General features: G+C 32.2%; 2 protein-coding genes across 2 annotated transcripts; both read right to left on the bottom strand.

Annotated features, from left to right (window-relative positions):
* Window positions 1-655: 655 nt before the first annotated feature.
* LOC142630693 (aspartic proteinase nepenthesin-1) lies at window positions 656-2487 on the bottom strand. The gene has a single exon (XM_075804718.1). The coding sequence runs from the start codon at window positions 2122-2124 to the stop codon at window positions 790-792; it is 1335 nt and encodes a 444-aa protein (XP_075660833.1). The 5' UTR covers window positions 2125-2487; the 3' UTR covers window positions 656-789.
* Window positions 2488-8084: 5597 nt separating this feature from the next.
* On the bottom strand, window positions 8085-13002 carry LOC142630719 (uncharacterized). Its single transcript, XM_075804752.1, has 4 exons — window positions 12707-13002; window positions 11787-12002; window positions 9736-9955; window positions 8085-8834 (listed from the first exon to the last, which is right to left on the bottom strand). The coding sequence occupies exons 1-4, from the start codon at window positions 12853-12855 to the stop codon at window positions 8658-8660; spliced, it is 762 nt and encodes a 253-aa protein (XP_075660867.1). The 5' UTR covers window positions 12856-13002; the 3' UTR covers window positions 8085-8657.
* Between the last annotated feature and the right edge of the window lie 371 nt (window positions 13003-13373).

Here is a 13373-nt window from a genome sequence, read left to right on the forward strand (position 1 = left end):
CAGGACGCAATGTAATCACACAAAGACACATCTTTTTTTTTGTTTTTGTTTTTATAATTCACAAAGACATACATTGTGATCAACGGGGCACGTCACCTATGTGCCTATTCCTATGCTACATATCCCATTAATTCCCAATATATAGATTTAACAATAACTCATTCACTTTATGGAGGAGAAAAAAAACTTTAATGATGAGGTTTTAAATTAAAAATAGGACTAGTTCCGTATGATATATTTTATTTTCTCATCTTTTTGAAAATAGAATGTTTAAAAAGGTTTTTCAATATATTCTCAAAAAAAAAATTATCAATAATTCTAGCTAGTAGTTCCTCAAAAAAAAAAAAAATAATAATAATTCTAGCTAGTAGCTATATAGTATGACAACTTAGTCCACTCCACACACATTTTGTTATAATTAATTGATTGCATGTCACTTTCACGTAAATTAATTATTTATTATTTTTTCTTTACTACTAATCACATTCAGCCATATAGGAAATTATGCCTAAATTTGTGTAATAAGTTGTGAACTTGTGATCCTATAATTTTTAAAGGTTATACCTAAAAAAAACAAGTGATGTTTATATTTTGAGAAAATGCCATTTTTAAAATGCTATACCAAACCAGCACCAAGATCAATTATCCCATTAGATTTGGAGATAAAATGGTCATTTTATTATAGCAATATAATCTACTATAGTAACTACACTAAGAAGATATATCATAACAATCTCATTGAAAACACACAAAGAAACACAGGTAATACAATGCGATTAAACAAGTGATTCACAACTCATCACATTGCTTAGGAATGAACGACAAGGTTTCCTTGGCAAGATCATGGATTACCAAATAGTTCTGCTGCTGAATATTCCCAAAGATTGACATGCCTGAGTTTCCTGAGCTCCCTAAGGCCAAGCAAAGCAATCCGGAACTTGAATCAATAACCACATAGTTTTCTGCAGGCAAATCCAAATCACCACCATTGAAATGGAAAATCAATTTTGGAACCTCTACATCACTTGTGTCAGAAGGAGATGTAAAGCAAAGATCAAGGCCAGAGACACCCGAAGTATCCACAGGAAGTTTAGTCTGAGCAATGAATTCTTTTTTGAGTGCATCAAAAGCATGACCATCAATATAAGTAAGGGTTGTGCCAGAGTCTATGATTAGGCCACCACTTCCATCATCTTGTACCTCAAAAGTGGATTTATCAATGTCCAAGCGAGTGCCACCAACAGAGATCCCTTCAAGAGAAAGATAATAAAAAGATGGCTGAGATGGATTTTTGGTTAAAGTGGTTGTGGTGATTGATTTTTTTTGTGTGCTATTCACACTTGCTAGAGACCCCAAAAAAAGTGAACTAGTTTTTGAGTCATCAATGGAAGTTAAACAATAAGAAAATTTGGGTTCCTCAAGTTGTGAAACCAATGACAAGGGTCCACGTCCAAGACCCACCAAGCCTGAACCTTGGCTGAACCCATCTCCCTCATTGTCACTCCCACAACCGAACCCAACGTTGGGAATTGAAACCTTGTCACCAAACGTGAAGGTCTCGCTAGCCAAAATGCCTTGTGTCACAGAATAATCACCATATTGATAGATATACTCACAACCATCACTAGCACACGTTGAGGCGGGTAGTGCTGAACATAACTGGCTGTTACAGGATAACTTAGAGAAAGAAGATGATTTTTTGGGATCGAAAATTGGTGTGGGCTGGTCATAACACTGTGTACAAGGCTTGCATTGAGTCCATATCAAATCACTGCCGGTGTCTAGGATTGCTGAGAAGCTCTCCGGTGGTGTACCAATAGCTAAGTTCATCAGAAACTCACCAGTGCCTGCATGTATTGGTGCTTCAACTTGTGCAGCATCTGATGAGGCTGTGGTGGCTGCACTAAGCCTCTGCAACCTGAGTTGGCCTCGCTTCATTCCTCGCTGGATTCGCTCGAATTTAGTGAGGTTTTTACCTGAATCAACATGTTTGAGTGTGACCCGGAAACCGGTTTGCACTTTCTTGTGCTCAAGAGCTCTCCTTGAGGTGGAGAACGTAGGGTTAACGAATAAGATGACTAGTATTGCTAGAGTAACAAATATGAATAAAGATAAAGAAGCCATGAGGCATCAAGGGTTTTTGTGAGAAAGTGATGGAAAGGAAGTGGTGGAAATATATAAGGTTTCTGTGATTAGATAGTCTTATAGATGACACAGATAAATGTTGCAAACGCTCCGTTCAATAATGAAGGAAATTTTTGAGGAGTTCACGTTAGACTTGCTAGCAGGAGAGATTAGAGGCAAAGTTGTTTGTTACAATGAAAACCCATAGTGACATTCCAACTCAATTAGTAGCGGAGGTTGAGATATCAGTGTAGTGTGGGAGCTAATGCCTATTCTTGCGTGGTGGACTGGTGGTTGAGGAAAATGAGGTTTCAAGAATCAAAAGCAAATAATTATTCTAGGAAAAATAATATAAAATTTATGACAATTGGAGGGCAACTCATGTCTCTCACGCTTTTGTTTTCTTCACGGGCTATATATATATTATATATATCTATTAGATTCTATACAAAACTTAGGTTGAGTAAGAAAATACCAAATTTTGACCATCTACAATCGGAAAAATATTACTAATATGAAAACAATCATATCTGGTGATGAATGTGTTTTATGAAAAAGAATATAATATTGCATTTTGGACACGCATCTAGATGAATCACGCAGAAGAAGCATTTGAAAGCAATGGTTATACGTAACGTTTTCGCCAAGATCATTGTATATATGATATCATTACATTGTTTTTCTCTTACTTTTGTGTAATCCAAATTTATATCGAAGTTGACCTAAATATGGATTTGATGGGTTGGTGGACTACCTTGTTTACTATTTGCAAAGAAAAAAACACTAAAGAAGTTCAAGAAAAAGAATGGACCTGGTTTGTTTGGTTCCCAAGCATTGGTGGCCAGAGGTGGTTCGGTTGTCTTATTATGATTAGGTATGAATCTTACTCACATAATGACTCTTCTCCTTTTCACCATAGTTTTTGCCAAAATATATCATTGCCTAAATTCCTTTGACTTTAGTTACCGGGTTAGAAATCCTTTGCCAACATAATATATATGTTGGCACTATTATATAAAAAAAAGTTGAGATTGAAAGCATTAGTGCAGTCGCATGAATACCATGTTTAATTGCAAAATAATTATAGCATATTGTAACAATTTTTTTAGATAGAAATAACAATTTTTATTTTTTTGAGAAGAAGATAGATATAACAACTTAATGCTTTTATCAACTTTATACATCATACAATTAGCTTTTATCAACTCCCAATAAATATAAATATTAGACTTATAATAAAAAAACACATTAGACAATAGATGCAACTTAATTATTTATAACAAATCTACTTAAATTTATCTCATTTTAAAAGATAAACAATGATTTATAAAAGGATTGAGAAAGTGAGATAATCATGATGATAAGAAGTATAATATAAAAATAACATCAAATATATAAATTAAAAAGATATTTAAGGGGGAGTAAACTTAGTGATATTCTACACTTATGAATCTTACTTTTCTCCTTCTTACCATAGTAATCATCAAAATATATAGTTGCGTAAATAACATAGACTTCAGTTACCTGTTTAAAAATTCTTTGCCTACATAACATATAGGTTGACACTATTTGATAAAAGTTGAGCTAAAAAGCCTTGGTTCTGTCAAATAAATATTATGTTTAATTGCCAAATAATTGCACAAAATTGCAACAATTTTTTAAATGGAAACAACAATTTTTTTAAAGAAAAAGATAGAAACAACTTAATTTCTCTTATCGACCTTATACATCACACAATTGGCTTTATCATGTGACTTATTAATTGTTAAGATAATTCTCAATAAAAATAAATATTAGACGTATAAAAAAAACTCATTGGATAATTAATAGATGCAACTTAATTATCTATAACACATCTAATCAAATTTATCTCCCTTTAAAAGATAAAGTTTGATTCATCAAAAGATAAAGATCAAAGTTATCTCCCTTTAAAAGATATAGATTGATTCATCAAAGGATAAAGGTCTGTGAGAGCAATATAATCATGATGATAAGAAGTATAATACGTCTCACATTTTTTTTTAAAATAACATCAAATACATAAATTAAACAGATATTTTGGGGTTGGGGAGGGGGAAGTAAAATTAGTGATATTTTACACTTACTCTGAATTCCTAATTTTTTTTTCAAGAAAAATGCTAATTTTAGTGATTTGGAAAAAGATTATGAAGGATATTAGTGAATAACCTTTGGGTTTCAAGGTTGATTATGCTTTATTCCGTAATTGGTGGCTCAAAGTTTGTATTTATATATATATATATATATTAGAAATTCTATTTCTACAAAAATTTCACAACAAATCATACGTGGCAGGTTATTATGAATTTTTATTGGTAGGTAAAAAAATAATTTCAATGATAAGTTTTTTTTTTTTTTTGATGAATGATAAATTTAAATTATAACCAATAACAACTTATCACTTATAATTTGGTGAAAATGTTGTTAATGTAGCACTTCTCTTATTTTTAGAATGATTCCTATGTAGACAACTAAATAAAGTCTTGTCAAAAAATTATTATAAAAAAAAAAAAATAAAGACCATTTGATTATGTAACTTTCTCTCTCCACATACATGTATGTATGTGTTTATTACATGTATGCATGCACATGGGATTTGAAGATGCTATCGAGTTTTTTAATATTAAAATTATAACTATTAAAATTATACTTTGATTTGTCATTACCGTATATAAATGTCAAATTAGTGCCAATTATTGTTTAATTATATGCTAATAATGCTGTAAAATTCAAACCAATTTTTTTTTTTTTTATACAAGATAGAATTTCTACTCTAGCCTAATCTAAGTGTATATGTATGTGAAGCTTCCTTTTGGAGACTTGAGCTCCGGCCTTTGCCCCCCACACTCTACAAGCACTTATATATGTGAAGTGACCACAAGCACTTATACTTAAAAGTGAATGATTATGATTTTTAAAACTCTATGATGGAGTTTTATGTACATATGTATATATGTATGTGAGTGTATATGCTGTGGGTTTATATATAGCTTATGGGTCTGTACTTGAAAATTTAGAGGTAAATGTTTTTGAAAATCAGAATTGTGGAGCTGGATAGAAGGACAATCACGCTGCAGAATGTGAGTTGAAACTGTTTTATTTATTTATTTCTTTTTTAATTATATATATATATATATATATATATTTAGTTTGATTCAATGATTGGGAAGTGTTGTGGAATTGTTTTTGATTTATATTTAGTTTAAATGCTTAAAGGTTCATGTGGGTGCATTAATATTTTAGCAAAAATGAATTTTATTTTCTATTTTTGATGCAGGGGTTAGGGCGCCTGGGGTTGGTTTAAGGGTTCTTGGTGAATTGATATTTTAGCAAAATTTAATTTAATTTGTTAATTTGGATGGTGAGTTGTTTTAAACGTTAAAGGTTCATGTAGGTTATTAATTTATTATTGCTTCCAATTCTTTTTTTTTTTTTAGAATGATTATTGCTTCCAATTCTTATATTAATATATGATAGAAATTTAATTTAAATCTTTATATAATTAGATCCTTTTAATTTGTGAATTGCGGCCTTTTTAAGTATATATGCTATGGTGATTGCTAAGGGCTTAAAAGCACAAATACTAGTAGGGTATAAAAAATTGTGCAATACTTATTTTATGTGTAATCCAATGATTAAAGTAAACCTATATTATTGAGTGGGAAATCTAATTCAAATAATACCAAATTTTCAAATAATTGAAAAAATGAATTATTTATGACAGTTTTTTTTTTTTTAAGAAATTAGCATTTTGTAAACCAAAATAAAAATTCATTTACAAATTATTTTAATATATTGAAAGAAATGAATATTGAGTCGTCAAAGCTGTCAAATAAAGTGCTTGACCTTAATTAGATCTTTAAATATAATTTGAGATAGTTGGAATGTTACTATCACATAATAGGACATTTCTTAAATTATGTTAAATTAGTATTTTAGTTATTGTTTCTCAAAAATTCTATATATTCTATAAGTTTAAAATTAAATCCAAATATCAAAAAATAAAAATAAAATAAATCCGATGCACGGACTTCCGACTAATATATATAAAGAGTTAAATGGCATATTTCTTCCCTCATATTAGATTTTAACTAGTTTGTAACTCCATGCATATGCATAGATGTACTTAAAAATATACAGTAAGATGCATAATATAATTCCTATACATATATAATTTAAATACTAGTGATAGTCATTTTTATATTTTGTTAACTCTTTAAAAAAAATTTTAAGGATATTATTAGGTATAAAATGTAAATTGTCTGTTTTTTTTTTTTAAATTATTGTGAAGCACTTTTTTTTACGATTCATTTATTCTAAACTTTTGGTTTTTATACTTAATAACTCACTTGGATGAATATTTATGATGTGATCACATATTTGATTCAAAATTGGACTTTACAAATAGATTAGATTTCAGTAAATAGTGATGAGAATTAGATTTTAAATCAAACTTAAAAACTAACCTAAGTTTTTCTTTTCACTTATACATTGAATTTCTTATGTGATACACCAGCAATGGACATGAAGAAATTATTCAGGGAATCTAAAATCCTATTTACTATGTATAAAACAAGCCTTAATTTTGATACGTTGGTTTTTAACTTGTTTTCTTCATGAACGCTAGTAAATAGGATCTGTACCATTGTTTGGTCTTAAACCAGGTTGATGTGAAATTTGGTAAAAATACCAATTCAAAATTACATAATGGTTAAAAGATTTAAGAGTCCTTGAAAAAATTCTTACTCCTGTGCCTAGGAGTGCTGAATAATTTTCTAGCACTGGATGGTTTCTCTCTCCCTTGAATAATAAGCGGAAGATTTGGATTTGGTGGCGGTGTAAAGCACCAAAGCTACCTTCACTACCTATCAATATCATCCTCAAATATTAAATGAAAATCACCCAGGTTCTCAACCAAAAAAAAATAATAATAATAATAAAAAATCACCCATAGCTTTGTAACTTTTGCATACTACAAATGAAGGGAATTCAAAGCCAAATTCTATTAATGAGAAGATGCAAACAATATTAAAGTTCTTGACCCAAAAACTTTATATAGTGGTAGTCTTCTTCCATATCAAAGAAGCCACAAGGTCATCTCCGAAAAAAACGAAGCCACAAAGGTATACAAAGCAATTCTCTCTAGAAATGTCATTCTCAACAACAACAACAACAACAATAATAATAATAATAACCCTCTCCTTAAAAGCTTCGTCTGATTGGAGTGAAAAAGAAAAATAAGGAAAAGAAAATGATATTTATGATTCTTCCTGAGCGTGATACACCATACACTATTTCCCTTTCTCATTTTTTATTGGGCATGATTTTTCTTTTTTAATTAACTTGGGTGATTGCCTCTTTTTTTTGGTTGGTTGTTTGCGCAGACATAGACATGGACATAAGTACAGATACAAGTGCAAGTATAACACACCAACACAAGCAATTTTTTAATAATTATAACATAGCATAGTTGATACGAGACAGAAACACAGGTACGACACCCTTGTGTTCGTACTTCCTAACTTTCTTATGTCTTTAAAAGTTCATATAAATAATTAAACCTTCTTACGGATTGGATTAGACAATAAACAACACCTGAGGATATATTATAATTGTCACGATCATGATCATGATCATTATCTCTCATACTATATAGCATATACAGACTACACAGACTATTAAGTGTAGCAATTTGTTTCAAATATATATTAAAGTTATCCTACAAAGAAGACAGAGTTATGAATACTTTCCCTCCATGCTTACCACCAAAAGCTAAAGATTGTTACAGTTAACCTTCCGAGCATACCAAGTCATCCCTGTCTCAAGAACAACGTTTCATGATTTTGGTCACCTGACTAGTTATATAATCAGTATGCGGCGGAAAAATAAAAAGTGAAAAGAAGACGAAAAGAAAGAAACAAGTTACAAAGTGCAACCATTAATAGAACTGTTCCGCAAGATAATTGCAAAAATTCTATAGAAAAAATTTCTTTTTTTTCTTTTTTTTTTTGCTACGGAAAATTAACAAGAAACGCCATGTTTACCTTTTACACCACTACAAATCAAGAGTTTCCTGTTAACGTAATAGATGCTTTGTTACTACAATTGTAGGTGAGGTACTGAGCTTTTCCAACTAGGAAATTTGATCCAAGAACATGAGGACTAATAAACAACTGTCCTGAACAAGGAATTCTGAACAATAAGTACCTCATCCAAATTTGTGACTCAGCCTACCAAAAAACTCAACAACTAGCCAAAAAAACAAAAGACTAAGACCTCAATAGGAGGTAGCTTAACCATAAAAGAAACCTAGAATGATATGTGGAAAATCCAAAGAGATTTTTCCAAATATTAGTTCAAAATGAAAGTCCTAGTCTACAGTTTCCATGGTAAGGGCCATAGCACCAGCACCAGCACCAGAGAAATCATCATTGTAAGCCAACACCTAAACACTTTGGCTTGGGTATATTCTTACCCAACAATTTCATCTGGTTCAGCTGCTCTTCTTCCTCTTCCTACTTTTTTCTCCGAGCAGCCTCCTCTTTCTGTCTTTGAATAAGCTCCAATTCCCGATACCGTTCCTCCTCTTTCCGCTGCAGCTCTAAAGCCTCTCTTCTCTGAGCCTCTTCCACTCTCCTCTTATTCTCTTCTAACATCTTATCCAGCTCTTCTCTCTCTTTTCGAGCTTGTTCCTGTGGGATGTCATGGTCAAATAAAAATACCGATATATATTAAATGACAGAAATAAGAAAAAGGAAAAATATTTTTGGAGAATATATATGAGATTAAGAATTATGGCTTTCTCAAAAGCATACAACAAGAAACCTTAAACTTTTTTTTGATAAATACAACAAGAAACCTTAAACTGTGACAAGATTTTTTGGGAATACAAGAAAGGGAGGAATAGAAACAAATTAACACAGTGATATTAATCTATTACTTTTTTTTTTAAAATCACCGACAGGTACCCAATCTCACCGCAACAAAGCACATCACTTCCCATATTAGGACATGAAGCTGCATCAGATTTCTTGGATTTCCAGTAAATGATAGTGATAATGATGTAGTTTACATTGTAATTTTCTAACAAAGAGACAATCCCTGCTTAATCCTTTAAACCCACAGTAAAAGCCCCAGTATCACATTAACACAGTATACAATATATGTTTAGAACAGTAAAACTCGTCAGTAGTAGAGTCCCATATTGTTGTGATTAAATGATTCTTCTTCCAGTTAAAAGCTATTTCATAGTGCTCATGCCTTTCTTTTTTTAAAGAAAATTTCATGATATAAGTTACAGTAATATCTTATAGTCAAATAAACCCAACATAGTATCCTCCTACAAATTTTAAACATGTTGAAGTGGGCCAACTCATTCACGGGGCCACAACAGCCTATTTGCTGCAAATATGATGCTAAAGGACATCTTAATACTACCCCTAAGTAATTTTTATCACTAAAACCAGTGGTTGCAACTTTATTAAGTTGGAAATTTGCACTACCAAAACATTGCAAGAAATAGAAACAGCTGTATCTAACTACATGTTGTGTTTAGCTAGCCATCCAGAGGAGGCCTCAGTTTAAGATGCTTACTTCTTTCTGTCTTGCTTCCATCAGTGCGGCTTCCTTTTCTTTTTCAAGTTGAGTTGCAACATCATCAAACAATTTCTTTCGACCTTCCTCTATTTGCCTCTCTATTTCTAACCTAACTTCCTCAGAATTCAACCTCTCCTCAACATTTTTCCGAATTGCCTCCTCCAGCCTTTTTGCAGTCTCTTCTTCTAATAGTTTCAGTTCTGCTTCAAGTTGCTGCCTGACAGCATATGAAAAAAGTCAAGCCTAGAATTCTATAGATTGTGCCATAGCAGCAAATTAAACCATAGAAAATTTGCCAACTTCACTTTTGTAATGTAATATATAAGGTTTCACAACCACCCTAGCCATTAACATGGTAAACAAAAGCTTTGCCACTAATGTATACCTCTAAAAAACAGGTTAGTGAGCCACAAATACAGGGTTTCAAGTAGAATACAAGATAAAATAGGTTAATTTTCATTAAATACAAGTTCAATTATAAAGTGGCTTCCTTCAGAAAAGCCAGTAGAGAAAAATATAGAAGTAACATGTCGCATGTTCAAGACTAATCATGGATCTCATACAAGCAAATATGCTAGAATCATTAAGCCAAGTAGGAGGGCACAATATTCTATAATTCATCACATGTTTATAAACCACAGAAAACATAAGCAACCAATGGATTCTCACTATCTTACATCAAAGAAGATCCAACTAGGAGAAAGATTCAAAATGAAAGACGTTTGATATGATTTTCATCATTAACTTATTTTTGAATAATTAACTAAATGCATCTAGCTATAGCTTCAAGATCTTCACCACCAACTGCTATCTTCTTACTTTATAAAACCGATGCAAGTCAATACAACTTAACACAATTAAGCATTAAAATTAACTAAAGTCAGCTTTATGGTCCTCTTCCCAAATAAATGGAGTCACCACATGTATCTTTTTCTGACATTCTTTCATATATTCCTATCTAAGATTGAACCATCTGTTCCCTCTGTATTTATCATATCCTTCTTCACTATCTCTATCCAATTCCACAATATTTTAGGTTTCTCTCCACCCCTTGTTACTCACTAGAAGTATATTTGGACTGCCCTCAGATTTAGTTGAGATCTAACCAAAGATACCTGGAACATGATGCATTTGGATTTGTGGCAGTGATAAGGGGATGCAGTATGAGGCTATTACGGTCTAGTCTGTATTTTGGGGATAGGCTTAATTGGTCAGCTATTCTTACAAATGCACCTAAACTGGATCAGAGTACAACTTCGATAGTTTAATTTAGGTCATTTCCATTTGGTTTGCTTTGAAACTGGCAACAGAATCGACAAGCAGTGGCTTAATTAGGGATCAAAATCAAGTATCATCTGCATAGTACTGAATGATTCAAATCAAATGAAGAAAGTACCCAACAGAAATGGTCAGAATTGATGGCTGCAAGGAATATCCACAAATGCTGTAACATGGAGGTGCTTAATTACTTCAAAGGACAAGAAAAACTATCTCAGAGGGAGAGATAAGATAATAATGGATGGAAAGGAGTGAGAGGAAAAGAGAGATAGGGAAATGCAAAATAGTTTAAGCTCTTTCATAATATAATATCTCAAAACATTGTCACTCATTTTCATCCCTCTAATGAGCCTCCGTGTAGGTCTACCCAAAATTCAAAACAGCAAAAGACTTTTATAAAGCCTGTACCAATCTATGCTAAGGCCACAAGTAAACTTAACTGAACTCAGCCAAGGCTTAAAGCCAATTTAATTGGGGTCTGCTACAGCCAAAAATAAAATTACACAAAATAACTTGTGAAACAACATCTAAACCTATATGCCTATATGTTAATCTATACACTAGAATTTAATATAATATGAAAATTTGCAAAGCTTCCACTTCATTCACTTCTTAGAGTCCTTGCTAAGATTTCTAGTTCATTTACTGTTGACACTCATATTTGATTTAACTTTAAATTGTCCCAAGAGAGAGACAGAAAAGTTATAATTGACAAGTTAAACAAGTGTATCAAGGAATGAAAATATAAAGTGAAAATGCATGAGAATTACCTCTTCTTTTCTTCCTCCTCTCTCTTTAGTTTCTCAATGGCACTTCTACGTTCAGCCGATGCAATACTTGGACTACGAGACTTGGGCAAAGGAGACAAAGAGGTACTCCTACTTCTTTGCCTACGGTGCCGCCTAGGTGTGGGAGACCGCTTCCTGCGCCTGTATGATGGTGAGCGGCTTCTACGGCGACGTGAGGAATTAGAACGACTTCTTCGCCTGCTTTACAAAATACAACTTTAGGTTATTAGCTTCAGCTACTCCAGTTAAAACATCTCAAACATTAAACTTTTTTTTTGTTTCTTTTTTAAGTGTTCTTAATACGCTGTCTTGTGGTTTTGAGCTGTTGTTCTGATTGTATTCTTGTTTTTGTTAGTAATAGAATAATTACTCATTCATCCAAACAAATGTCCCTTCATTAGCAGCATAGCAGGAAAGATTACCAATATCCTGTTGTCAATAACATTCAAAACCTGAAATTGAACTCACAACAAAGTGAAATGTAGCACAATCAAACAACCAACCAAGATACACATATCAACACTGAGATCAACTTTAGTATCAATCAACCGTTTTCACATAAACATGGATACCAGCATATTTTGGCATTTAAAACGGTATTCATGACTTTATATTAAAAAAGAACAAGCATGTGCTCAACAAATTGAAGCAGAAAAAGAGAACCCATTTACTGTTATAAACAACATCCAAAGCCTTAAACTTCAAACACAGATAAAGCGAAACATAGTACAATCAAACAAACAGTAACAGTAACACTTACAATAAGATGAAAGAAAAAAAGGGAAAATTTACAAACAACCCTTTTTACATAAACATAAGTAGCAACATTGGAAGCAGTGTTTGAATGGAATAAAAAAAATGGTAAAATATGAATGGCTTTTAGTGAAAAAGAGATAATGGACCTGGAGTGAGAATTGGAATAGGGAGAGCGGCTACGGCTGCGGCTGCGGCTTCGATCTCTTCGGCTTCTCCGGGAGTGGCGAGAAACTGGGGACGGAGGAGAGTATCTCCTTCGGTGGTAAGATGGCGACCGCGACAAGCTTCGAGGCATCTCTGCCCCCTTTTTTTTATTAAACTAAACTTTATGCTTCAATGGCGATTTCCAAAACCCCCCATTGAACCCTGAACTTCTTTTTTTTTTTTTTTCTAAAATTTTTTTTAGCCTCTCCCGTAAAGTAAAAGTAATTAGAAAAATGTTAAATTTTAAGGATAAGTCCTCGCTTAAAGATATTTTAAGTCATTTTAAAAAGATATTTAGAATTCAAATCCATCCTCTTAAATTATATATTCTTCTAAAAAACAAATTCCTCAATTAAGCCTTTTTTTTTTTCAATGTCATGTCTAATGTGGCTGAAAATGCTAATCAACCTAAAAATATACCGATTTAAAAATAAAAAAATAACCTTGAAAATATACCGTAAAATGATAGAAAAATTGGTAAAATTTATACAGTTTTACTTAGAAATGACACACATTAGTTTATCTATTGTTCGGGGGCCTTTTTTGGTTACTCTACCACGTGTGGTCCTTCGGAGGGGTGACCTTGCTAGACCCAGGTTCGTTTGGAGA

Source organism: Castanea sativa, chromosome 4, assembly GCF_040712315.1.
Source record: "Castanea sativa cultivar Marrone di Chiusa Pesio chromosome 4, ASM4071231v1".
Classification (NCBI taxonomy): Eukaryota; Viridiplantae; Streptophyta; class Magnoliopsida; order Fagales; family Fagaceae; genus Castanea; species Castanea sativa.

Bases quoted from the DNA above. Each gene is read 5' to 3' on its own strand.
- LOC142630693 (XM_075804718.1), bottom strand. From the start codon at position 2,124: ATGGCTTCTTTATCTTTATTCATATTTGTTACTCTAGCAATACTAGTC.
- LOC142630719 (XM_075804752.1), bottom strand. From the start codon at position 12,855: ATGCCTCGAAGCTTGTCGCGGTCGCCATCTTACCACCGAAGGAGATAC. The intron at 9,956-11,786 runs GTAATTCTCATG...ATATGCTGTCAG, and splicing joins GAGGAGGAAGAAAAGAAGAG to GCAGCAACTTGAAGCAGAAC. The intron at 8,835-9,735 runs GTAAGCATCTTA...GACATCCCACAG, and splicing joins TGGAAGCAAGACAGAAAGAA to GAACAAGCTCGAAAAGAGAG.